Raw genomic sequence first — 27,870 nt, 5'->3', positions numbered from 1 at the left:
CAGGGAACCTCACCTGGGAGGGGAATCCCAAAAAGAGCTTGTGAATTAACTGATTCGTCTGCCTGGGAAGATTTGTTAGGCGCCGGACACCTTGCAGTCAGTAATAGATGTAACTGACTTCAGTAGCACTCTAAAGATTTCATTTGTAAGTTTTCAATAACCCTGATTAGTGACTTAAAACATAAGACTTGTGGAACCAGCATCATGGCACAACAGGGTAAGCCATCAACTGCAATGTCAGCATCCCAAATGGGCTCTGGTTCGAATCTTGGCTGTTCCACTTCTGATCCAGCTCCCTGCTAATGCACCTGGAAAATCAGCAGAAGGTGGCCCAAGTCCTTGTGCTCCCACATCCATGTGGGAGACCTGGAAGAAGCACCTAGCTCCTGGCTCCTAGCCTCAGGCTGGCCCAGTTCTAACCTAGGCTGTTTCAACCAGTTGGGGAGTGAACAAGCCAGCAGACAGAATCTCTCTCTCTCTCTCTCTCTGTTCCCCCCCTTCCCTCTCTCTCTACAACTCTGCCTTTCAAACAAATAAATCGTTTTTTTTAAAAATGATACTTTTGATGGCCGGCGCCGCGGCTCAATAGGCTAAACCTCCGCCTTGCAGCGCCGGCACACCAGGTTCTAGTCCCAGTTGGGGCACCGATCCTGTCCCAGTTGCCCTTCTTCCAGGCCAGCTCTCTGCTGTGGCCAGGGAGTACAGTGGAGGATGGCCCAAGTGCTTGGACCCTGCACCCCATGGGAGACCAGGAGAAGCACCTGGCTCCTGGCTTCGGACCAGTGTGGTGTTCCGGCCGCCGCGCACTGGCCGCGGCGGCCACTGGAGGGTGAACCAACGGCAAAAAGGAAGACCTTTCTCTCTGTCTCTCTCTCTCTCTCACTGTCCACTCTGTCAAAAATAAAAAAATTAATAAATTTTAAAAAATTATATAAAAAAGATACTTTTGAAAATATAGTGCAATACAAGTATTTCTCAAATTTCAAACTATATTCTTTGATATAAATTAATCATTCAATATCAATAACAAATATTTCATAGCACTTAAAATGTGACAGATTACAATATTTAAAATGTGATAGAGTTCATAATGTCCACAATTAATAATGTTGGATAAACTATATGCTGTTAGAATCTCTTTAAAACGTATTGGTGACCCAACAAATTAAGATGGATTATTCAGTGGCCAGCTCTGTAGCATAGTGGGTAAAGCCACTGCTTGCTGTGCTGGCATCCCATATGGGCGCTGGTTCAAGACCCAGCTGCTCCACTTCTGATCCAGCTCTCTGCTATGGCCTGGGAAAGCAGTAGAAGATGGCCCAAATGTTTGGACCCCTGTACCCACAAGTGAGACCCAGAAGCAGCTCCTGGCTTTTGGCTTCAGATCAGCCCAGCTCCAGCCTTTGTAGCCATTTGGGGAGTGAACCAGCAGATGGAAGATCTCTCTCTATGCCTCTGCCTCTCTATAACTCTGCGTTTCAAAGAAATAATCTTTTAAAAAATGAATAAAAAGTTTTAAAAATATGGATTATTCAAAGACAAAAGATGAAGTAGAAATTAGAAGCAAGAAGTGGGTAAAGTAAGGAAACCAGCTATTCTTAAGGACATTTCCCTATCAAGAGAACTTGAGCTTTGGTATGCAGCCCAGAAGGCAAAACAAAGATTGGTCAATGAAGAGAATCTAATATAAGCTTTCCCTTTGAAATTTCCAGCAAGATAAGAAAAAACATAGTTACCACTTCCTTTCAAGATTAGGATGAAGGTTTTACCTATCAGTAAGATAAAATACAAATTGGAAAGAAACAAACTATCATTATTTGTAGATTTAGACTTTGTACATAGAACCTCCCAAAGAATCTAGAGATAAATCAAAATAAGAAAAGAGTTTAGGAGCATTATTCATTAAAAAAAAAAAACAATAGAGAAGAATCTATTTTATTTTCTACTATAACACAATGAAACAGTGAAAATATAAATCTTTAATAGATAGCATTTACAATAACATTCACAAAGTATATAACACATCTAATAAAAGATGTACGAGAAAACCACAAAACTTTATGAAGATTATTAAAGAAACTATAAATAAATGGTGACTATACCAACCTCATATATTAGAAAATATTATTAAATAAAGACATTAATTTTCTTCCAAACTGATCCCAAAGACCTAACTTAATCCCAATCAAAATCACAAAAACTATTTTTATGGACTCTGAAAAACTGTTCCTGAAATCTACAGAAATGCAAAACTAGGCAATTCACATCTGAAGAGGGGAGAGAAGGAAGCTTTGCTTTATTAAGTATCAGGATTGACTCTAACTCTCAAAATAATTAAGACAGCATAACACTGGAACAATTAAGACAAAAAGACCAATGGAACAGATAAGAGGGCCTAAACAAGGTTCGAATGTAAGGAAATGTGATGTATAATACAGAATACAACAAAGAGCAGTGGAGAAAAAGCAAACTTTTTAATAACTGATCTGGGTCAACCAGTTACAATAGAAGAATAAAAGGAAATTGGAATTTTACTTCATACCATACAGAAATCCCCAAATTACAGATTAAAGATCTAAACTTGAAAAACAAATCAATACAGAAGATATCTTTGTGATCTTATATTCAAAAGGATTTATTGAACAAGACACAAAAAGTACCAAACATAAGACTGATATATTATATGAAAAATCTGAAAACACATTTATCTAAAAGGGGGCTTATATCCAGATTATATGAAGAATTAGATCAACAGTTAGGCAACTTGCTGGAAAAGTAACACTAACAGACATTTCACAAATAGGATATACAAATGACTGACATACAGAATACAGTCCTTGAGCTCATTAATCACTAAAGAAGTAGATGTTAAAACTACAATGAAATGTCAATATCTACCCAATTTAGGCAAAAATTTCAAGTTCTCCAATACAAGGTGGCAAGGAACAATGAGAACTCTCACACAATGTTGCCTGCCAGGAATGGTAATATTTTGGAGAACAATTTAGTTTTATCTACTAATGCTGAACATATATACACACTCTGACACATCAGTTTTACTGATAGGTACAAATTCATTACAAATGGGTACACATGTCAGAAAGGAGGTATGTGAATGCTCACAGCAATACTGTTTCTTCAACTGACCAATTTCAATTCTTGAAAAAACTAAACATACTTAAGATATACTTTCTGTTAATTTTTATTTGCCTGAATTTTTTTTACCTGTAATGCAGCCTTGTGTCAGCATTAAAGGACAGAAAAAAAGTAAGTATTCATAACGAGCAAGAACAGCATTATTTTCTTTCAAGAAAACCATTGAGCTTAAAATCAAATGGTTTAATCTTAGATTTACACCTTTATTACAATAATGAACTGTGTATAAAATAGGGAAACATATTAAACATGAATAATGTTAAGTAATGTAATTTAAACAAATATTCACATATTTCTATAAATAAGCTCTATCATTTTAATTGATTGGTCTCAATTTTAATAATCTTTTCATGATGACATTAAAACAATTTACCCATCAAAGTATGTTGTATACCCTACATATGTATAATTTTTGTCAATTAAGAAAAAAAGTTATTCAACCAAGCTGAGAATAAAAGTTAATATAACTTTAAATAACACAAAAGAAAACATGGCATTAATCTCACCTAACAATAACTAATTAATTTAAAGATGTTTATGGGCACTGTGGCACAGCAGGTTAAGCTGCTGCCTGCAATGTCAGCATCCCATATGGGCGCCAGTTTGAGTCCCAGCTGCTCCACTTCCTATCCAGTTCCCTGCTAATGCACCTGGGGAAGTAATGGGAGATGGCCCAAGTGTGTTGGCTCCTGCCACCGCCATGAGGGATCTGGATGCAGTTTCTGGCTCCTGGCTTTGGCCTGGCCCATCCCCAGCAGGACTGAACCAGCATACAGAGGATATATGTATCTCTCTCTCTCTCTCTCTCCTTCTCACTCACTGTCACTCTGCCTTTCAAATAAATAAATCTCGAAAAAAAGTTTTTAGGGCCATCAAAGAAGGAGGTATCTTTCTCGGAAGGGAAGAGAGAACTTCCACTTTGATTATGGCTTTGTCTAAATAAGGTCGGAGTTTGTGAATTCAAGAGGCTTCCATAGCCTTGGCAGCTCATGACAAGAGCCGCACGTGATTACTGATGTCATAAATAAGAGTGTCAATTGTTAAATCAACAACAGGAGTCACTGTGCACTTACTCCTCATGTAGGATCTCTGTCCTTAATGTGTTGTACTATGCGAATTAACAGTAAAACTAGTATTCAAACAATACTTTATACTTCGTACATCTGCTTGGGTGCAATCTGTTGAAATCTTTACTTAGTATATACTAAGTTGATCTTCTGTATATAAAGATAATTAAAAATTAATCTTAATGAAGAGTAGGATGGGAGAGGGAGTAGGAGAAGGAATGGTTTGTGGATAAGAGGGAGGTTATGGGGGGAAAAAAACGCTATAATCCAAGAGTTGTACTTTCGAAATTTATATTTATTAAATAAAAGTTTTCTAAAAAAAAAACAGTTCTAGCAGAAAATCTCATTTGTTAATATCACTTCTCTTTAAGCATTAATAATCCATCATCAATTTAATTTTCTTTACTGTTATTATTTATTTTGCTTTTATTTTTTCCACTGAGATTATCTGTCAGATCTAGTTTACTGTATATATTTTTTAAAGATTTATTTATTTATTCGAAAGGCAGAGTGACAGAGAGGGAGAGATACATCTTCCATCCAATCCCCAAATGACTTCAACAGCTGAGGCTGGGCCAGGCTGAAGCCAGAAGCCAAGCACTCCAAACAGGTCTCCCACATGGGTGGCAGAGGCTCAAGTAATTAAGCTATCGTATGCTGCCTCCCAGGATGCGACAGCCAGAAACAGAGAAGCCAGGACATGAACCAGTACTGATATGGAATGAGCAGATACCAATTAGAAGCTTAACAAAAGTTGATTTGATTGTTCATTACTTAAAGCACTGCCAGAAGGCCTCTCATTTCACACTTTCATTACTGCACTCAATCTTCAACTCTTTCTTTTCACTACACAAAAAATATCGTTGATCACATAAGATAATAGTATTGTCAGGCATATCACATTCAATTCTTTTAGCGTGAACAAACCAATCTGAGTTTTGTTTTTTTTTAACTGTTTCCACCTTTGTCCTTCCCACACACTCTCCTCCTATCCCAGCCTCAGTTCGTTCCCCCTGCATCCCTTTAATCCTTTTTATGTAGGAATAATCCTGTTTTCCTGTAATTCATTTTTATCAATTTGAATGTTTATCTGTGTTAAGAAAGAGGAAGGTACAAAGAGGCCAAAGATGTATTTGAGAAGATAGAGAAGATAGCGATAACTCAGTTTGCTCTAGGCAAAATTTCTTATTATTTTTAAAAGACTTATTTAGGGACCAGCATTGTAGAGTAGCCTGGGACGTTGGCATCCACTATGGGTGTCCTTCAAGACCCAGTTGCTCCACTTCCAATCCAGCTTCCTACTAATGTGCCTGCAAAAGCAGCAGAAGATGGCCCAAGTACTTGGGCCCCTGCACCTGCATGGGAGACCTGGAAGAAACTACTTGCTCCTGGCTTCAGCTTGGCCCAGCCCCAGCCGTTGAGACCATTTGGGGAGTGAGCCATCGGATAGATATCCGATAGAGGTATCTCTCTCTCTCTCTCTGTCTCTGTCTCTTTATCTCTCTGTGTAACTCTTTAAAATAAATAAATCTTTAGCAAGAAAAAACTTATTTATTTGAATGGCACAGTGACAGGGAGAGGGAGAAAAAGATAGAGAGATCTTCCATCTGCTGGTTCACTCCTCAAATGGTCACAACAGCTGGGATTGGAACAGACTGAAGCCAGAAGCACGGTACTCCATCCTGGTCTCCCATATGAGTGGCAGGGGCCCATGTACTTGGTTTATCTTCTGCTGATTTCTGAGGCACACTAGCATGGAACTGGATGGGTGGCAGAGTAGCCAGGACGCAAACCATCACTTCTATATGGGACACCTGGCCTGCTGTGGAGTTTTTGTTTTAAAATATTTTGTTCAAAAATGAGTTTAGAATATAAATCACATGGTAGATGGCTGAGAAGGAGGTGAGGGGAAGAGGTGCTGCCTTAGAGACTGAAGCTAGCAAGTCCATACCAAACATACATATTGACACTAATATCCTCCCTCCCTCTTTCTTTTGTCTGATACACACACTTTATTTGGAGTTGGTAATACCCTAAATGAAACTATGAATAACATTTTAAATTCTAAAATAAGAGCTATTTTTAATTTAGTTAAGGCTCTAGGAGATTAAGGGTTTTATGAACTGGTTCAAAAGTATTGCTTATAAATGTTTTGATTAGAAAGATAATAAAATACTCAACACCTAAAATTTTCATTAATTTCTGCAAAAAAAAAAAGGAGGAATTCATCCACATGATTTAATTATTATAGCAACTCAAAAGACTTGACAAATGAGATCTGGCTTAAACTAATAGTCAAACAATTGTGCAAATAGGAATTAACCTCCTGTAATTTTTCCCTTCAGGTACCTTTTGTTGAATGGTGGAATGTTTTTGTTCCATCTCTCTTTTCTCCTTTGCTGCATCCACAACTAGTCGATCCAACTATAAAAGGGCAAAAAAATTTTAGAATTACAACTCAAAGAAAAAAGGTATGGTTATTTTTCCCCAATCATAATCAAGTCATTTCCTAGATAAACACAGCAATAAGTCATTAAATTTAAGTTTACTGAAAAAGGCATTTAGCTAAACTCTAAATACAAGTTTCATGTTTTTCTATATCAAATCCTTCTTGAGAAGGGCTGCATCTCCTCCTTCTTGTTTCCAGAATAGTCATGGCACCAAGCATGTGTGGCAGAAGGACTTGTTATGGGCACTGCAGTGATACATGTTCAGTATGTAAATAAGGAAAATGACAATCCCTTAATGACTGCTGACGGACCGAGCTAATTTTACTAGTTACAATTAAAGTTACAAGGAGACACTGTTGTTCCCCCTACCCCTCAATTAGTAGAAAGTAGGGCCAGGCATTTAGCCTAGTGGTTAAGACATGGAATGGCATGCCCATATCCCATGACAAAGTGCCTGCGTTCAAGTCCCAGCTCTTCTCCCAATTCTAGCTTCCTGCTAACACACACCTTGGGAGGCAGCAGGAGATAGTCACCCATGAGGGAGAGCTGTATTGAGTTCCTAGCTCCCTGATCAGCCCCAGCCAGGGACCATTGCGGGCATCTGAAGAGTTAACCGTCCTTCTCTCTCTCTCTCTCTCTTCCCCTCAAATAAGTATCGAATAGTAAAAAGCAGTACAGTTAAACTAGTGCAAATAGCTCCTACAAGTTCACTGTAATAGGTACTTCTGAGCACTCAAGATGCTTCATTTTTTTCAACTTGCTCTACTGCTGTTATAATGAAATCTAAAGGGAAGAAAATCATTCACCAGACACAAGAAAAAGTTTAACAATAAAAGAATAGAAATCACTCATAACACCAAGATATAAAATTATCAATTTTTAAAATTTATTTATTTATTTGAAAGGCAGAGTGACAGATACAGAGAGGGAGAGAAAGAGATTTTCCAAACACTGGCTCACTCCCCTAATGGTCAAAACAACCAGTGCTAGTCTAGACTGAAGCCAGGAGCCTGAAACTCCAACCTGGTATCCCACCTAGATAGCAAGGGCCCAAACACTCGGGCCATCATTTGCTGCTTCCCCAGGCACATAAGCAGGGAGTTGAATCAGAAGCAGAGCAGCCAGGACTCCAATATGGAATGCTGTAGTATTGCAGGTGGTAGCTTAACCTGCTGTGCCACAATGCCAGTCCCTAAAATTACCAATTCTTAAGGTTCATTTCGAAAAAGTTCAAAAAATTTAATGACATCATAAAATCACATTTCTGTCTTGTTTCTTTTCATTAGAAAAGATGTTTTTCCTTTTCGTCATAAGAGAAGTATCTGATTTTCAGTAATGTATGATGAGAAATTGTTGGTTTCCTGAATGCCTATTTATTAGAACAACTAATTACAATTATACATGGTTATAATTATACAAGGAATCTTCAAAAACTTCATGGAAATATGTCTTAAACTAGTGACCATATGCGATACTGGCACTGCAGGTGGCAGTTTTACTCATTATGCCACAGCACGGGCCCCAACACGTCTTTAAAATGGTACCACGTTCTCAGGTTGGGCCTCTGGTGCAGTGACTAAGATGCTGCTTGGGATGTGTACACCCCATCAAAGTGCCTAAGTTTGAACCCCAGCTCTGTTCTCAATTCCAGGTTCCTACTAATGCCCACCCTGAGAAGCAGGTGACAGCTCAAGTACTGGAGTCTACACCCACATAAGAAACACAGATTGCATTCTGGGGAAATAGACTTCAGCCTGACCCACTCCCAACTGCTGCAGGCATTTGGGGAGTGAACAAGTAGATGGAACACCTATCTTTCAAAGAAGAAACAAAAATAAGTAATTTTTTTAATGTTACCATGTTCTCCACCTGCCAATTTCAAATTCATCAGCCATCACAATTAAACTTCTGCCACTTGGGTCTCCAAAAGCATTTCACATAAAGGTAACAAATACCATTCTTGCTGTTAAATCCAATAAAGTCCTAGGTTTCCTTGATCTTCTTTTCCAATATTTGATACTGATAACCACCCCTTCCTCTTCAAGATACTTTTTCTTTGGCCTATGATACTACTGTCTCCTGGTTTCCTGCCTGCTCTCATGGTTATTTCCTGATCTACCACTTCTTACCTAGCCATCTCTAAAAGTTGGTCTTTCTGGGACTAGTGCTGAGACACAGCAAGTACAACTGCTGCCTGTGATGCTGGCTTCTCATATGGGCCCCAGTTTGAGTCCCTGTTGCTCTACTTCCAATCCAGCTCCCTGCTAAAGTGCCTGGGAAAGCAGATGTCCAAGTCCTTCAGCCCCTGCACCCACATGGGTTCGGATCATCGCAGTTCTGGCCATTGCAGCCAACTGGGGAGTGAACCAGCAGATGAAGACCTCTCTCTCTCTCTCTCTCTCTCTCTCTCCCTCCCTCCCTCTCTCTCTCTCTCTGTGTGTCTCCTTTTCTCTCTGTATAACTCTGACTTTCAAATAAATAATAAAATTAAAAAAAGAGAAAAAAAGTTTATCTTTCTTAGGTCCCTGTCCCAAGTCAGCTTTTCTTTTTACTCAACACTAGTGGATCTTGACTTTAATTTACAAAAGTATAATCTTAGGTAGGGTGTCCAGGCATCTATATTTTTAAAAAATAGTTCTATGATTTTGAAAGACCTAACTGTCCCAGAGTCAATTCATCTACTATTGTGGTTGCCATTAGAAATTATTTGCTATTGATTCAGTTGGTCTACATTCCTCTCTCTTAATGTCAGATATGTCCACTTACATGTCTTATCCTCAAAAAACCAATACACCTAAACCTGAATTAATCATGTCTCTCTAGCCTATCTTAACCCCTATCTCTCCCCTACTGCCATGACTCTAGTTTTGGATGCCATTATCTCTTCAGTGAATTATTAAAAAATATCCTGATTGTCTTCAATAAGGCCGTATTATCCATTGGGCGCTAGACACTGGGGCTTAGGTGATTTTCAAGGACCTGAAAACTTATTTGAGATCTAAAGAGGAAAAAAAAACATGCAAACTGAAATTAATAAATTCTAAAAGTATGCAATTATTTCACATAGTTTTTATTATCTAATGTTTGATAGAATGTTTTTATGATCTAATGCTTGATGTCAGATAGAATGAGGAATGCCTAGAATGTAGGGAGGTCTTCTTTTATCCTAAGTCTGGATTTAATGTCCTGTCTGTATGTTCAGGCAACACCTAGACCCTTCTTGTAATTTAACAACAAAAACAATAACCAAAAAAAAAAAAAAAACAAACAAACAAAAAAAAAAAAACAAACTTCTGTCTTCATTATCCATTCTCTATTTGTTCTTTAGATATAGTATAAAATATAAATATAGTATAGGATATATGTATATATATTCTACCAGATCACATGCCTATCTGGCATTAAGACTATATTTACAGCCCTTTTTCTTTCCTTTCTGGCCTTTTGCCAGTGTGGGCCCAGGGGGCCTTTGGGCCACCCGCCCCATGCTTTCTGGCCTAGATGCTCCTCCACGTGGCTGGCTCCTGGTACTCAGAATGAATCTAGATTTACCTCTCTCCTTTTAGATAGGGGCCCTCACTCTCTTACGCATTTCTCTCACTGAATAAAAAGCTTAAAACGTTTTAAAAAAAAAAAAAAGACTATATTTCTTAGAGCTGGTTTCAGCTTGGATTAAGCACTGGCCATGGGGATATATGTAGAAATGATATGTACAAGTTCTAGGAATTGTTCTCAAATACAGGGAATGTATCTGTCTTTCCTCCTTCCTCTTAGCTGGAATTTGAGTATGATGGCTAGACCCTGATGAATCATTTTGGATCATGAGGCAGATTCAAAAGATTTAAGTATCCTGGGTCCCTGCTAATCAAGTGGCCACCATACCATGCCTTTCACTCCAAACAGGAGAACTAAAATTCAAGCTTTATGAAGATATTATTGTTTTTAGTTTTCTATCACTTCCAAACAAACCTAATCCCAACTGATATACTCAGAGCAATTTGTACAAAGATTTACAGTATGGTGACTTGTGGGTTTCTTCCAAAATACTAGGTTCTATAGAGGTAGAAACCAGGGAATATGTGTAATTCACAGCATATTCTGACACCCCACTCTTTCCCAGCACATCCCACACAGACACTTTGGTCACTGAAAAATACAATTCCCATTTCACTTTTTTCCTGCTTCCTTAAATCTATTTTTTCATCCTTAATCCCTTACTCTCAGAAAGTAAACTGAATCATCTTGGAAATAAGTCACCTAAAAATTGACACAAATAGATCAAGAAAACTCATTAATCAATTAAAAAAAAAAAAAACCCAGAACAGATGTCACATAAAGCTGCGATCAGGTATGAAAACTATTTGGACACAACGAGATTTCTATACATATAGAATTCTTACATGTAATTCTCACATATGTATGTGTGTATGTACACACACACACACACACATACATGCCCACACAGAGATGTAAATCTGGGTAAAATTAAAAAGTTCCCAGATCTATAATCTTAAGATTCTAAAATTTTATTATTCAAATAGCAAAACACAATTGTTTTAAACATAAGATTTGTAACACAAATGAAAAGCAAATTAGGATACTAACTCATTTAACCAAATGTAAGAAATTTTAAAATACAGTTCTGTATTCTGTGAAACAGCCAATTCATTTTTAAATTCTCCTTTTCAGTACCTTCTTCTACAATATGTAACAACATATGGTTATTTTCACTTTTAATTTTATTTTTGATTACACATTTAACCCACATCAATCTTTTATAGCATCCAACTTCATTAAGTAAATGAACTATGCTATTTTTAAAAAAACAATACAAATTACTGATCTATAATACAGAATCAAGAAATAGCCCAACATTACCTGTGCTCCAAGATCTTTCATGTAGGGTCCGAGTTCACTAAATAAATCATATCCTTGATGAAAGAACGCCAAATGGGCATACATAAAGGATAACATCTAATAAGGGGAAAAGATTACTACTTTAAAATCCATTCCTAGATAAATATTATGCAATTTTAAAAATCCTAACCCTCGTTAATGCTTAAAAATTATTCCACAAGAACCCAAAGTGTCAAACTTATTTAAAACTGATTGTTATTTTTCTTGAATGAATATTTCAGCAATATTTGCAAATACAGTAAGAAATTTAATTTAAAAGAAATTTCCTAGTGATTTAAAATTTTAACAATGCCCAAAACTTTAGTTATTCAGACTATCTCTAGATGATCAAATTCATACAGTTGATTCAAATAAACAAATTTTCAAAAGTTTCACTATCTTCCTAAATATATTAAAAATATCCAAATCACTAGCAAACCTCAAATTACAAATAAAAAATGAAATGGTAAGGAAAAATACAAAACCCTCAAAATAAAACAGTCACAGATATTTTACAACCTACTAGATCATTAAGCACAACTTGAAATGGGGGAATCCTTGGTTTTCTTTCCTAAGACAAAAAAATAGTGAGTCAATAGACTCTTTGAAAAGATGAAAGTCTCTATTTTCATCCCACAAATCCAAAACTGTTATTAATAGCTTGAGTTTTTTTTCTAATTTTTCCTATGTTTTATCTATTTATGAAAGAAAAATTACCCTTATTAGTGAAGCTTTTACATGGTAAGGAATTATATAATTAAATGTATAATATGTAAATGATCTTGTAAATATCTACATTATTTCCAGCAAGACGAAGCATCTGTTTAATCCTCTGAAATTCAAATAAGTCATAAGGTACTTAATATTCAGAATCCTTTTTTTCTAGTAGAAAAAAAGCAATTAAAAAAAACAAAAGACAGAAGGACAAAACTCATAAAAATAAATTATTCTGGAATTAGATAATGGTACAATAGTGATAACGATACAATTTTGTGAACATAATTAAAAGCTACTAAATTATATTTTTAAAACAGTAGGGTTGGGGCCGGCGCTGTGGCTCACTTGGTTAATCTTCCGCCTGCGGCGCCGGCATCCCATACGGGCGCCGGGTTCTAGTCCCAGCTACCCCTCTTCCAGTCCAGCTCTCTGCTGTGGCCAGGGAGGGCAGTGCTGAATGGCCCAAGTGCTTGGGCCCCTGCACCCGCATGGGAGACCAGGAAGAAGCACCTGGCTCCTGGCTTCAGATTGGCGTAGCTCCGGCCATTTGGGGGGTGAACCAACAGAAGGAAGACCTTTCTCTCTGTCTCTCAATATCTAACTCTATCTGTCAAATAAATTAAAAAATAAAATAAAATAAAATAAAAATAAATCTTCTTAAAAAAAAACAGCAGGGTTAAAACTAGGGCTTTTCACAAAAATGGTAAATATGCCCATCTATCAAAATATATAGCAAGCATGTTAAAAGACAAATTACAAACTAAAAAAAAAAATGACAAAAGAGTAACAGTCTTAATTTGTAAGAGAAGTATAATCCTACGGAAAAGATGAACACTCCAAAAGAAACAAGGGATCTCTATGGGGTACACAAGTGACCAAAAATATATACATATGGAAAAAAGTGCTCCAATTCATTTGTATTAATGAAAGTAAGATCAAAAAAACATGGAACATACTTAAATATTCATTATTGGGTGAAGGTAATTGATGTTATATTATTCCAGGTCAGCAAATTATGACTTGTAAACTATATCCAGCCCCAAAACCTATTTCTGGATAGCAAATGAGCTAAGAGTGGTTTGTATTTTTTCAAATGGTTAAAAAAAACAAAGACATGCAACTTAAAATATAAGAAAAGAAAACATATAAAAGTATATGATCTTCAAGCTTCTGGGTCAAATAACAGTTTTATTGGAATGCAGTTATAGCCACTCATTTACATACTGCTCATGGCTGCTTTCTGATCACAAGGGTATAGTAAACACACAGACCACACAGTCTGCAAAATCTGCCATATTTACTAGCTGGTCTTTTACAAAAAAGATTTGCCAACCTCAAGTATATTCACATGCTAGAACCCTTCCTGGCCACAAAAGCCATCCTTAAATGAAGAATACTCATGATTCAATACTGTGTTAGTGAAAAAAATAAGAAACTTACAAACAGTAAGTTGAATGATTCAAAAAAATAAACACAGGGCTAGCGTTGTGGAGCGGCAGTTAAGCTACCATTTGCAATGCTGACATCCTAACTATGAGGACTAGTTCAGGCCCTGGCTGCTCTGCTTCCAATCCAGGCCCCTGCCAGTGCACCTGGGAAAGCAGTGGACAACCATGTGGGAGACCTACATGGAGTTCCTGATTTCTGGTTTTAGCCTAGCACAGGGGTGTTGCAGGCATTTAGAGAGTGACCCAGTGGATGGAAGATCTATGTGTGTGTCTCACTATCATTCTGCCTTTTGAATAAATAAATAAATCTTCTAAAAATTTTAAACACAATTTAAAAAGCACATTTATTCATACATTTTCAACTATACAACAGAGTGGTTCTGCCCCTTGTAGTAGGACTTATGTTTTCTATTTTTGCCGGTGCCGCAGCTCACTAGGCTAATCCTCCGCCTTGCGGCGCCGGCACACCGGGTTCTAGTCCCAGTCGGGGCGCCGGATTCTGTCCCGGTTGTCCCTCTTCCAGGCCACTCTCTGCTGTGGCCAGGGAGTGCAGTGGAGGATGGCCCAAGTACTTGGGCCCTGCACCCCATGGGAGACCAGGAAGAAGCACCTGGCCCCTGCCATCGGATCAGCGCGGTGCGCCGGCCGCAGCGCACCAACCGCGGCGGCCATTGGAGGGTGAACCAACGGCAAAGGAAGACCTTTCTCTCTGTCTCTCTCTCTCACTGTCCACTCTGCCTGTCAAAAAATTTTTAAAAAATAAAAATAAAAATAAAAATAAATAAAAAAAGTTTTCTATTTTTTATTTCATAGTTTTTCCAATTTTCTACAATTAACACACATTACTGTCAATATGAAAAATGAGAGAAAACACTATCTTCTAAAAAAAGGAAAAAGGCAGGAATTATAATGTCCTTATCTAACAAGTTATAACATGAATACAAACATAACATAAGGAAAGAGTTGAGTGCAGACAATGATCTAAAGCAAGTTAAGTACAGTATTTTTTGGAGAAAATTACTTCAGTAAACAAACTTAGAGAGGAGGAATTATTTCAAGGTTCTTAAAATATGAAAGTATTTGATGCCATACCACACCATCCCTACCTACCTCCTTGTTAGCTTTAAGACACACAAAAAAAGGGGGGGGGCAAATTCTTAAAAATGGTATATCACTGTCACCATGAGTGAGGAGGATCAGGAAGAATAAAGATAACCCTCAAATTTCATCCCACAGTTGTATAATGATACTCCAAAGAACAAACCTGAGACATCATCAATCTAACAAATGCATTCATATAAGTTCTCAATCTCAAATATTTTAAATTTCTAAATAACACATAAAGTTATAGAGAAAAAACATAAATACTTTGAGTTTGGGCAGAAAAATTTAAAAGCCAACACAAGCATGAAGAAATTCAAAAACTAAGTGTAATGCTATTTTATTTTTATAAATTTCAAAACAAATCCTGAAACATTCTCACATGTTTTTACACCAACAATTTCCAGTAATTCATCAAACAGCACTGGGCATCAAGTACATGTAAAGCATCATCTCAAGATAACAAAAGATTTTTAAAAATGAAGTCTACCTTTAAGGAAACTCACAGTATATTAATAGGTGAGTTACACATAAGCAACCATAACATGAAGGTGACAAAAATGGTTAAGTGTCACATAAGAAACAAAAACCAATATCAAAAAGAAGGGCAGTTAAAAGCCCAGAATGCTTTAAAAGAAAAAAAAAAAAAAAAAAAAAGCCTAGAATGTATACACTCAATGCTGCTTTAAACACTTACATAGGTACATTTAGTTACATAGTAAAATACTTAAAATATTGTTTCAATTAATATCTTACTGATTTTAGGATTTCAGATCTCCTTTTTGATTGAAGAACATTAATCTGAAGGAAAATACATTTGGTTAATCATCCATGCATTACTTTAAAAACCCATAATGCAATATGGTAAAACTTACTTATGCTACTGGTTCAATACTCTTCCAGAAAGCAAATAAAAATAAAATTCAAGTTTTTTTCAACTTTTTAGACTTCTTTTACAAAAGCAGTTAGGACAAACATACTTATGAATTTCCTATTCACTTTTGAACTCAGAGAAAAAATATCATTTAAGTTATATCATGGTGGCAATGAAATCATTGACACTTGAACTTCTAAGAAATCTATCTCCCCTAGCCACCAAACACACACATACATACACACATACACTCTCTCTCTCTCTCTCTCTCTGTGCTTATCTAATTGCTTATCAAGTCTCAACATATAACTTTAATGCAAATTCTCATCACTTTACCACTACTATCATATTTCTGGACTGCTGCAATATTTTATGAATTAATCCCACTGCTTCCATTCTTGACTCACTACAATCCATTCTTCACATGCCAATCAGACGGACCTTTTTAAAAATATAAGTAAGATCTTGTAACGTCAGCTTACAGTCCTCTAACTCCCTACTGCGGCTGGCTCAAGGCCCATTCTTATGTGGCCCTTGCCTACCTCTCCAACTTGGTTTTCATTGTGTGCTACAACCACAGACCAAGGCCACTCTCCCTCCTTGATGCCTTTGTTCTGGCCATTCTGTCTACATGTCATGACGTTCTCACCAAATGAGTGTGAGACTATCTCTTATCAATCAAGCCTCACGTAAGTCTCATCTCCTCATAAAGATCTAAGGTAGGGGCCAACGCTGTAGCATGGCAGGTTAAGCCACCACTTGGCAATGTTGGCTTCCCACATGAGCAAAAGTTCTTGTCCAGGCTGCTCTGCTTCTGATCCAGCTCCCTGCTAATGTGCCTAGGAAAGCAGCAGAAGATGGCCCAGGTAATTGGGCCACTGACATCCATAAAGGAGACCCAGATGGAGTCCTGGGCTGCTGGCTTCAGCCTAGACCAGCCTGGGTAGTTGCAGTCATTTGGGGAGTGAACCAGCAGATGGAAGACCCATCTCTCCATATATAACTCTGTCACTCTGCCTTTCAAATAAATAAATATTAAAAATAAAAAGTCCAAGGTAGTCTTTTATGCACTGTCCAGTATATCATCCCTATTTATTTTACTCCAAGCATTTATAACTAGCTTAAATTTTCTTATTTATACTAAAGCCTAAGTTCCATGAGATCTGGGTGTTTGCCTTATTCTTAGCTCTAGTGCCCAAGTGGAACAATATCATTCAATAAATATTTGTTAAGTTAAACCTAAATAATTTTAACTGAACTTACTGAAGGATCAGTAAATTAAAATTTTTCCCTTTTTTTCTTTTTCCACTTAAACACAGAGGCCAAGCAACAGTTTACAGCTACAGTTTTCTTGGGCATGAGACACTATGAAAAGCCTAGTAGGACTGGCATAAATTCAAACCCATGTATAAAAATCTCTTTTATGGGATCTCTCTCAACTCTAGAAATTCAAAACATTTTGATTGCCTTATGTAAGCTCAATGAAATAAAATGTTTACTCAAGAGAATAATTCTGGGGCCGATGCTATGGCACAGGAGGTTAAGCCTCCACCTGCAGTGTCGGCATCCCATATAGGTGCCGACACTGCAGTACCAGCTGCTCTACTTCTGATCCAGCTCCCTGCTAATGCACCTGGGAAAGCAAGTACTTGGGCCCCTGCACCCACGTGGAGTCCCAGAAGAAGCTCCTGGCTCCTAGCTTCAGCCTGGCCCAGCCCCAGCCACTGTGGCCATTTGGGGGATGAATCAACAGATGGAAGATCTCTCTATGTCTGTCTCTCTTCTTCTCTCTGTAGCTCTGCCTTTCAAATAAATAAATCCTTGGGGGAAAAAAAAGAATCATTCTGTTAATATTGCCAAAAGATTACAAAATATGCCTTTTTAATATGTTTTTCCCACTGAATTTAAGCCTATTTTATAATTTTAGATCACTGATTTAAAAAAACAAAAACAGGGGCCAGAGCTGTGGCACAGCAGGTTAAAGCCCTGGCCTGAAGTGCCGGCATCCCATATGGGCGCTGATTCAAGACCCGGCTGCTCCATTTCCAATCCAGCTCTCTGCTATGGCCTGGGAAAGCAGTGGAAGATGGCCCAAGTCCTTGGGCCCCTGCATCCGCATGGGTGACCTAGAAGAAGCTCCTGGCTCCTGGCTTCAGATCGGCGCAGCTCCAGCCATTATGGCCAACTGGGGAGTGAAGCATTGGATGGAAGACCTCCCTCCCTCCCTCCCTCTCTCTCTCTCTCTCTGCCTCTCTTCTCTCTGTGTAACTCTTTCAAATAAAATAAATAAATCTTAAAAAAATAATAATAAAAATAAAAAAATCCAAGGGTGAGTGTATGGCACAGCAGGCTACGACTCTGCTTAGGATACACCTACAACCCATGTCAGAGTACCTGGGTTTGAGTTCCATCTATACTTCTGTTCCAGCAACCTGGTAATGTGCACCCTAGGAGGCCCAACCACTTGGGAGATCTGGATAGAGTTTTTGGCTTTTGGCTTCTGGCTTTAGGCTGGCCCAGTCCTGACTGTTCTGGGCATCTGGGAAGTGAACCAGCAAAATGAAGATCTCTCTCACTCTTTCTGTCCCTCCCCTCCTCTCTCACTCCAAATTTTAAATAAATAAATATTCAGTAATAACAATAATTGTTTAAAAAAAGAAAAGAGGGGCAGGTATTGTGGTACTCAGGTTAAGCCACTGCTTGAGACACCCACATCCCATATTGGAGTGCTGAGGTTCAAGTCCAGGCTACTTGGATTTTCCAATCCATCTTCCTACTAATGTGCTTGGGAGGTAGGAGGTAGTAAACCACCACCCAAGTACTTCGGTTCCTGCCACACACGTGGAAGACCCAGATGGAGATCTGGCCTACTGGCTACAGTATGGCCTAACCCCAGTTGTATGGACATTTGGGGAGTAAACCAGTACATGGAAGATCTCGCTCTCATTCTATTCATACCCCTTCTCTGTCACTCTGCCTTTTAAATCAATAAATCTAAAAAAAAAAAAAAAAAAGTCTAAACTTTGCTTTACAAGGCACTAGTTTCTTCTATATGTCTGTTTTAATGCCTTTTCAGTTTTGAGAACCAAAATAGTAGTTTTAAAAAGTTTTAAGTAAGCCGGCGCCACGGCTCAACAGGCTAATCCTCGGCACACCGGGTTCTAGTCCCGGTCGGGGCGCCGGATTCTGTCCCGGTTGCCCCCCTTCCAGACCAGCTCTCTGCTATGGCCCGGGAGTGCAGTGGATGATGGTCCAAGTGCTTGGGCCCTGCACCCCATGGGAGACCAGGAGAAGCACCTGGCTCCTGCCTTTGGATCAGCGCGGTGCACCGGCCACAGCGCACTGGCCGCAGCGGCCATTGGAGGGTGAACCAACAGCAAAGGAAGACCTTTCTCTCAAAAAAAAAGTTTTAAGTAAAAGCAGAGATTATAAAGACTATTCAAATTTTAAAGAATTGTTAAAAAGACACTTTATGACTTTTTTCTATCTTGCAATAAAAAAAGCATTTAAATTTTTAAAAAAATGTAGAAAATGTTTTGAGAAGCTAAATCATGACAAACTTCACACATTTGGATACTTTTTACTTCTTATTCCCTAAAATAGTCACTTTGGCCATAAAATAAAAGGATACAACAGTTTCTCATCCAAAAAAATAAAAAAACCTAACAGTTATTTGTGTTGAGACAGAGAAACCTAAAGGAAATGGATACTTTTTAACATGTAAGTTTGAAAACAGTATTTTAGCTAAACCATCTCCACATAAAATTTGTAACTTAAAGCCATTCACTCTTTCAAAAAGCATTTGTTACCCATCTATTTTCCAAGCACCGGATTAGAAACTAGGGATACAATCTAGGAACAGGAAAGACACAAAAATAAATATTTACAATACAAGTGATGAGTGGTCTAATTGCAATGTTTATGAAAATATTATCATAACCCAAGGAAGGCAGAGACGAGAATGACCCATTCTGCCTCGAGAAGTCTGAGTAACCCGACTTGCCTGAGAACAGGGACATGAACTAGTGATGCAGCAGGTAAAAGTAATGCAAGGAAGACCAATTTTGTCAGAGTATCTTAATATCCTAGACACGAAACACTAAGATTGGGTTAGGCCTGAAGCAAGAGTGAGGAAAGAACAAATTTAAGAGGCACAGAAAAGGAATTTTCCAGACATTTTGGTGGCTAGATTTAAGAGCTTGAAAAAAGGAAAATGTCTGACATAATTCTATTTTGAACTTCTGCAAGAATAAAAGGGTGATGCCATTCACTTAAGTAAGGTCCAAAGAGAAAGAGAAGCCATTTCAGAAAAAGATTTCAGCTAGGGATGTGAAAATTAAATAAGTACCTCCGTATAAAACGTATTTTGTCATTTGTGTGTAGGCAGCAGCTCAAGCAAGGGGCATAATGAGACTGTCAGAGAATAATAAAGGAAGAATAGAACCAAAATGGAACCCTAAAAGAAAGACTGCAAAGGTAGACAAAGGAGGGAAATCCAAGGTAGAATCTGAAAAGAAACAGTCAGAGGAGTATATAAAAGTGATTTCCAATAAAGACAAAAGTTATGCTTCAAGGAGGGTGTAGTCTACCTTACCAGTGAACAGAGGAATCACTGATTAAAAACGAAAGTATGCATGATGTATAATAATCAGAGTGTGATTAATAATAATGAAGATATGTGGTAAAAGATTTATATATAAAAATGTTACCACTTACATTTATTAAAAATTGTATTTTCATTATTGCCAGTAAAAACAGGCATCATCTAAACATGATAACTGAATCTTAATTAAACTAGCATAGCAACTCCATAAAACAAAATTAGTGTAATAATTAAAAATGCTATTTGAAGCATTTTAAAATTGGGGAAATTACAACATTAAGTGAAAAGAAGAAACCAGAACCAAAGCTATACAGACCTACACATGTGTGTGTGTGTGATACACAAACAGATAATATAGACAGGTGAAAACTGTCCATAAAAGATCATGTTTTAATATTGAAGTCAAAGAGAAAGTACTATTTATTCATTTCAGTGCATTCACTCAAAAACAATGTGCCTAGCAAGCACCGTTGGAAAATACATATACCTGGAGTACATAGTCAAGGGCTATATGTCGAAAACATTTTCTTGTGGCTGTCAGAATGTTTGTGGCTTCTTCAACTTCATGCTGTTTGTTTCTTTGTACTTGGGCATTTTTTGCCAATGCATTTTCTTTTTCTTCACTGACTTTTTCAAATTGCTTCTTGGCATCTTTAAATTTTCTAAGATCTCTAAAAAATAAAAACTTAGTGAAATTTTCACAAAGCTTTCTTGATCAAAAACTTCAACAAAATAACATTAAGAATTAAATTCTTACATTGATTTGTTTCACCATGTCTGACATCTACTAGCTTTTCCAACTAAAATATACATTGTTTCTCAATTACACACTGAGTATCTTCTATGTTTAGAAACAGAAGTGTTTCCAATTTCGGAGTTTTCAGATTTGGGAATGTTTATATAGATTATACTGGCTGAACATCTCTAATGTGAAAAGTCAGGCTTTGAATTAAATTTTTTTAATTAGGGCTCCTAATTATATTTATATTTATATTTTAACCCTGATACAGCTAGCTAACATTTCATTACTTAAAACTTTGTATCTTAAAGCATAAATAAATTATGAAGCTAACATTATAGAAACATAAAAGGCAAAGTTAATGTGTTTTCTGAAGGCAAATTAAAGGACATCCTCCATTTTATAATCAAAAAAAATTTTTTTTTTGGTCAGGCAGAATTAGACAGTGAGAGAGAGATAGAGTTATAGACAGTGAGAGAGACAGAGAAAGGTCTTCCTTCCATTGGTTCACTCCCCAAATGGCTGCTACGGCTGGTGCTGCGCCGATCCAAAGCCAGGAGCCAGGTACTTCCTCCCGGTCTCCCATATGGGTGCAGGCACCCAAACCCTTGGGCCATCCTCCACTGCCTTCCCGGGCCACAGCAGTGAGCTGGACTGGAAGAGGAGGAACAGGACTAGAACCCGGGGTGCTGGCACTGCAGGTGGAGGATTAGCCAGGTGAGCCACGGCCCCGGCTTATAATCAAATGATTTTTAAACAGTGATATACATAAGAATCATCATAAAGCACTTTGATTAAAAAGTAAATCTCTGAGACTCTTTAGTAGAGATTATAATTCATTGTATTCTAGCAATCTGAGGGGTTTTTTTTAGGACACAAATTTCTTTTACTGTTATGGGTAGTCTATATATCACATTTTAAGAAACAAAACTTAGGGTTAATCTCATGTGTATAAAGTTAATTGAAAACAGACCTTTGTAAAAAATAAGAATGGGATGGGGCCAGAGCTGTGGCGCGGCGGGTTAACGTAGTGACCTGAAGCGCCGGCATCCCATATGGGCACCGACTGCTCTACTTCCAATCCAGCTCTCTGCTATGGTCTGGGAAAGCAGTAGAAGATGCCCCAAGTGCTTGGGCCCCTGTACCCACGTGGGAGACCTGGAAGAAGCTCCTGGCTCTTGGATTCGGATCAGCACAGCTCTGGCCGTTGGGCCAACTGGGGAAGTGAACCATCAGATAGAAGACCTCTCTCCCTCTCTCTTTCCCTGCCTCTCCTCTCTCTGTATAACTCTGACTTTCAAATAAATAAATAAATCTTTTTAAAAAAGTAAGAATGGGATTAGGAGAAGGAGGAGGAAGAGGAGTAGGAGTGTAGGCGGGAGAGAGGGTGGGGTAAGACCAATCATATGTTCCTATATTTGTACATATGAAATGTATGAAGTTTGTATACCTTAAATAAAATGTTTCTAAGTAATAAAAAAATAAGAGGGGAGAGTTGTGATATTACAAAAAAAAACCTGGGGCCAGAGCTGTGGCTTAACAGGTAAAGCCACCGCCTGCAGTGCCGGAATCCCATATGGGCACTGGTTCGTGTCCTGGCTTCTCCAATTCCAATCCAGCTCTCTACTATGGCCTGGGAAAGCAGTGGAAGATGGCCCAAGTCCTTGGGCCCCTGCACTCACATGGGAGACCTGAAGGAAGCCCTTAGCTTCAGATCAGCACAACTCCAACCGCTCAGCCGACTGGGGAGTGAACCAGATGGAAGACCTCTCCCCTGCAGCCCACTTCTCCTTCTCTCTTAGTGTAACTCTGACTTTTAAGTAAATAAATAAATCTTAAAAAAAAAAAAAAAAAACAACTTGGGCCACCTGTACAATGGGTGGAGCCGCCATATGCAATACAGGTACTGCACATGGGTACCAGTTTATGTCACTGGTGCTCCACTTCCAATCCAGCTCTCTACTGATGGCCTGGGAAAGGCAGCAGAAGATGGCCCAAGTGTTTGGACCCCTGTGACCTACATGAAGCTCCTGGCTCCTGGCTTCAGCCTGACTCAACCTTGGCCATTGTGGCCATTTGGGAAGTGAACCATCAGATGGAAGATCTCTCTCAACCTCTCTGTCTTCCCTTCTCCCTGCCTCTATGGCTCTTTCAAATAAATCTTTAAAAAAAAAAAAAAAGGAAAGGAAGAAACAACACTGACTTCTTATTAGAGAGAATTCATGGGTCAAAGAGCATAAATAAAGTAAATCTGTAAACACACATATCCATCAATTCCTAAAGAACTGTACCAGTAAAGGGTATCTAGCAGGATCTTTTTCGACAGTCTGAAAATCTGAAACCCTGGATTCACTAATAATCTTAGGTAAATCATATAACATTCCTTTATTTTACTTTTGCTATCAGGAACTTGAACACAAATGAATTTTTTTAAATTACACTAAAGTACACCTACGAAAGAATTTAAACTCTTTGAAAGGAGCCATACATTTTTATGGATAGATTCAATGGGGATATTCTGAGTATTAGTAGATTGTAAAATAATTTATAAAGAATCTGCAAAACATCAGCTCCAGGACAACAAATTCTAACTTACTAAAACAGTAATGTATTATGTAAATGACATGATGCTATTTATAGCTTACAATGTTTATTATTTACCCTGAATATTACATAATAATAAATTTTCCCTATAACTGTATGCATTCTCAGGTAGACACTAAAAGGGAAAAACTGAAGGGGCTGTCATTGCGGTACAATGAGTTAATCCACTGCCTGCAACACCGGCATCTCATAGGAGTGCCTATTTAAGTCCCTACAGCTCCACTTCCAATCCAGTTCACTGCTAACGTGCCTGGGAGAATTCAGTGGAAGATGGCCGAGTACTTAAGCCCCTGACACCCACTTGGGAGACCAGGATTAAGTTCCAGACTCCTGGCTTCAGCCTGGTCCAGTCCAGCCCCGGCTACTGTAGCGAATGGAAGATCTCTCTCTCTTGCTCGCTCTCTCTCTGTTTCTGCCTCTCTCTGTAACTTTGCTTTTCAAATAAATGATTTTTTTTTAAAAAAAGAGAGAAAGAGAAACTAAATTACTAACGTGAAAAACTAAAAACTTTCATAATTTGAAGCATTTAGATTTTAAAATAAGTAACTCCAATTTATTTCACAGATAAAATGTGATGAGTGTGACACAAAAGGTTCACTTTCATTACTCATTCTCATATATCCAATTATCCTCTTCCCAAAGAAAATACCACAGTGAAACAACAGAAAATGTATCCTTATTTTCATCTAGCTTCACTTAGTTTCACACATAATGCTAGTTCAACCACCTTTGGGAGTTTGCTTTGATTTTTAAAAGATATTAGATTACTTACCTACATTTTAAAAAATTTTAAAGCTGTAATGACCCTAGTTGTATAGCCTAAACACATATTAAAGATGTAAATGAGTCACTGGAAGACATAAAGTCTAATTCCTTTATGGAGTAATTTAGGAGGAAACGTAATATACACCTCACAAAGCAAGTAATAAATTTCCAATATTTTCGGTAATTCACAGTCCATAATTTATTTCAAAAGATACCAATTCCCAGATGTGATCATCAACCTTTCTTTCCTCTTTGCTGCAATTTACTTACTCTTTAACAAAGTTCTGAAGCTGTGCCTTAATTGATCTCTGAGTTTGGTCAAACAGGATCTAAAAGAAAAAGGTAACAGTAAGGAATTAGGAAAGTAAACAAAGAAAGAATGTGCCTTCTAATATTATAAATACTATGTCCTTCATCAATACACTAATTCCAATAAAACCTCTATTTCTTCTTATTAAAGACAACAAAAGAAATAAATCTGCAAAAGAACCCAAAATTGATTTTAAGCCAATTTTACTTGTCTCAAAAACTAAAACTGCTTCTATTTACACAGAAACCAAATCTGCTTTAGCATTTAAATAGAAGGCTCAAACAGTGGAGCAACCTATTTCCTTAATTCTAATTCAACCTCTGAAGATGACCTAAGAGAGTAACACAAGTTCCACAGCGTCCACTACTGGTATTTCTTACTCCAACACAGGAAATCACACCAAAGGAAAAAAAAAAAAAAAGACACTCCCTAACCACCTGGTAGGTCAGTCATTTTGACACACTTGAGGACTTAAAACATTGCATATTTTGATTACAAGTAAACATTATACAGTACTTTGCTAAATGATTGTTAAGATTAGAGACAAGAGTACACGACAATGTCCTGCCTCACTTAAATTATGCTGCACACTAACAATGAAGTCTCCGTGTAAATTTCATCAGGTGTATCATGGGAATGCCAAATATTTTTAAAATTTACAGACATATTTTATTCAGAGTTTGAAAGAGTCAAATAAACAGGCAGAAAAATCAATATTAAAAAAAAAGGAAACACCATGTCCTTCTATTTATTAAAAGCAGTACCACAATCTCATTCTCTCTGAAAGTTTGCCATTAGCAAAGTCTTCTGTTTTCTCCTAGATACATGCACAAAATCTGGACAGAGTACAAGGTTTCGAAATCTGTCAATTTACTTCAAGAAAATAATATTTTGATGTATTATATAAAATCCAAAGTTTTGAACCTAATGTAAGCATAAGAAAGGAAACAGTAGGGGCCAAGGCTGTGGCACAGTGGGTTAACGCCCTGGCCTGCAGCACCAGCATCCCATTTGAATACCAGTTCAAGTGCCGGCTGCTCCACTTCTGATCCAGCTCACTGCTAATGCGCCTGGGAAAGCAGTAGAAGATGGCCCAAGTCCTCAGGATCCTGCACCCACATGGGAAACTTGAAAGAAGTTCCTGGCTCCTAGCTCCGGATCAGCTCAGCTCCAGCCACTGAGGCCATTTGGGGAGTGAACCTGCAGATGGAAGACCTCTCTCTCTGTCTCTTACTTCTCTCTGTAACTCTCTTTCAGACAAAATAAATCTTTAAAAAAAAAAAAAAAAAGAAAGAAGGAGAGGGGAGGGGAGGGGAGGGGTGGGGAGGGGAAGGAAAGGAAGGGAAGGGGAGGAGAGTGGAGGGGAAGGGTGGGGAGGGAAAGAGAGGAGTTGGGAAAGGGAGGGGAGGGGAAGGGGAGGGGAGTGGAGAAGGGGAGGGGAGGGGAGGGGTGGGGATGGGAGGGGAGGGGAAGGAAAGGAAGGGAAGGGGAAGGGTGGGGAGGGGAAGAGAGGAGAAGGGAAAGGGAGGGGAGGGGAAGGGGAGGGGAGTGGAGAAGGGGAGGGGAGGGGAGGGGAGTGGAGAAGGGGAGGTGAGGGGAGGGGAGGGGAAGGAGAGGGGAAGGGAAGGGGAGAGGAGGAGGAGGGGTGCGGGGTGGAGAGGACAGCAGAAGGGGAGAGGAGGGAAGAGGAGGGGAGGGGAGGGGAGGAGAAGGGAAAGGGAAGGATTCTTTGAAAGACAAAAACCGACAAAGCTTACTCAAAAAGAAACTGATAATCTCAGCAGAACTAAAGAAACTAGAGAACTAAAGAAAGAAAAAGTTCCTCACCCCAATACAGCATATATTCTCTGACATTAAGTTATACTAGTAACTATTTAAAAGAGAAAAGTACTGACATAGCAACAATGAATTTCAAAAATTTATTCCAAGTGAACGTTTCACACACATACAATGATACCCCACACACAAACACAAATGCTACATGACATGATTCCATTTATATAAGTTACAGAAAAAAGCAAAACCAGCTTATGGAAGAAAATCAAATAGTTGCCTTTGACAGTGTGCATTGGGGCTATCTAGTATGAGATATGGCTGAACATTCTAGATAATTGTAATGATCAACATCTTAAAAGAGCTTTGAGTTATATAGTGTTGTGTTTGTCAAAATTCATTGGATAATGGGGCCAATATCATGGTGCAGCACTTGCAAAACCAGCATCCCACAATGGCACTGATTTCAATCTTGGCTACTCTGCTTTCAATCCAGCTCCTTGTTAAGATGCTAAAGATGGCCCAAATACTGGAGCTCCTGCTCCCCATGTAGGAGACCAGGATGGTGTTCCTGGCTCCTGGCTTCAGTTTGGCCCAGATCTGGCTATTGCAGCCATTTTAGAAGTGAACCAGTGGGGGCCGGCGCTGTGGCGTAGCGGGTTAAAGCACTGGCCTGAGGCGCCAGCAATCCCATATGGGCACTGGCTCTAGTCCTGGCTGCTCTTCTTCCAATCCAGCTCTCTGCTATGGCCTGGGAAAGTAGTGAAAGATGGTCCAAGTGCTTAGGCCCCTGCACCCACATGGGAGACCTGGAAGGAGCTCCTGGCTCCTGCCTTCAGATTGGTGCAGCTCCAGCCGTTGCAGCCATCTGGGGAAGTGAACCAGCAGATGGAAGACCTCTCTCTCTCTCTCTCTGCCTCTCTGTAACTCTTTCAAATAAATAAAATAAATCTTTAAAAAAAAAAAAAGAAGTGAACCAGTGGATGGAAGATATCTTTCTCTCTGCCCTTCAATTAAATAAATCTTGAAAAACATTCACTGTATAAGGGGCAAGAGTTTGGTGCAGTGGATAAAACACCACTTGGGATGTCAACATCCCATATCCTAGTGTCTGATTTCAGTGCTAGCTCTTCTGTTTCTGATCCAGCTTCCAGCTAATGCATACCCTAGGAGGCAGCAGATGATGGCTCAAGCACTTTAGTCCTTACATCTAAGTGGGAGATCCAGATTCAGTCCTGTGCTTCTGGCTTTGGTCTGGTCCAGTTCTGGCTGTTGTCTGCTGAGAGTACCAGAGGATGGAGGATCTATCTTTCTGTCTTTCTCTGTCTCTCTCTCTTATAAATTAAGTGAAAATAAGTCAATAAATT

At 38.5% G+C, this 27,870-nt stretch overlaps 1 protein-coding gene across 1 annotated transcript in view; it reads right to left on the bottom strand.

The window, feature by feature from the left end:
- Positions 1-27,870, bottom strand: part of ACAP2 (ArfGAP with coiled-coil, ankyrin repeat and PH domains 2) — a 158,493-nt gene that overhangs the window by 52,844 nt on the left and 77,779 nt on the right. The window contains exons 5-9 of the mRNA XM_062209903.1: positions 24,691-24,749; positions 20,800-20,983; positions 15,592-15,636; positions 11,552-11,647; positions 6,573-6,647 (exon numbers count right to left, since the gene is read on the bottom strand). Of these exons, the coding sequence (XP_062065887.1) occupies positions 6,573-6,647; positions 11,552-11,647; positions 15,592-15,636; positions 20,800-20,983; positions 24,691-24,749 (459 nt within the window). The remainder of the gene's footprint in view (positions 1-6,572; positions 6,648-11,551; positions 11,648-15,591; positions 15,637-20,799; positions 20,984-24,690; positions 24,750-27,870) is intronic.

This window comes from Lepus europaeus, chromosome 2 (assembly GCF_033115175.1).
Source record: "Lepus europaeus isolate LE1 chromosome 2, mLepTim1.pri, whole genome shotgun sequence".
NCBI classification, from domain to species: Eukaryota; Metazoa; Chordata; class Mammalia; order Lagomorpha; family Leporidae; genus Lepus; species Lepus europaeus.
This window is presented reverse-complemented; position numbering and strand designations above follow the sequence as displayed.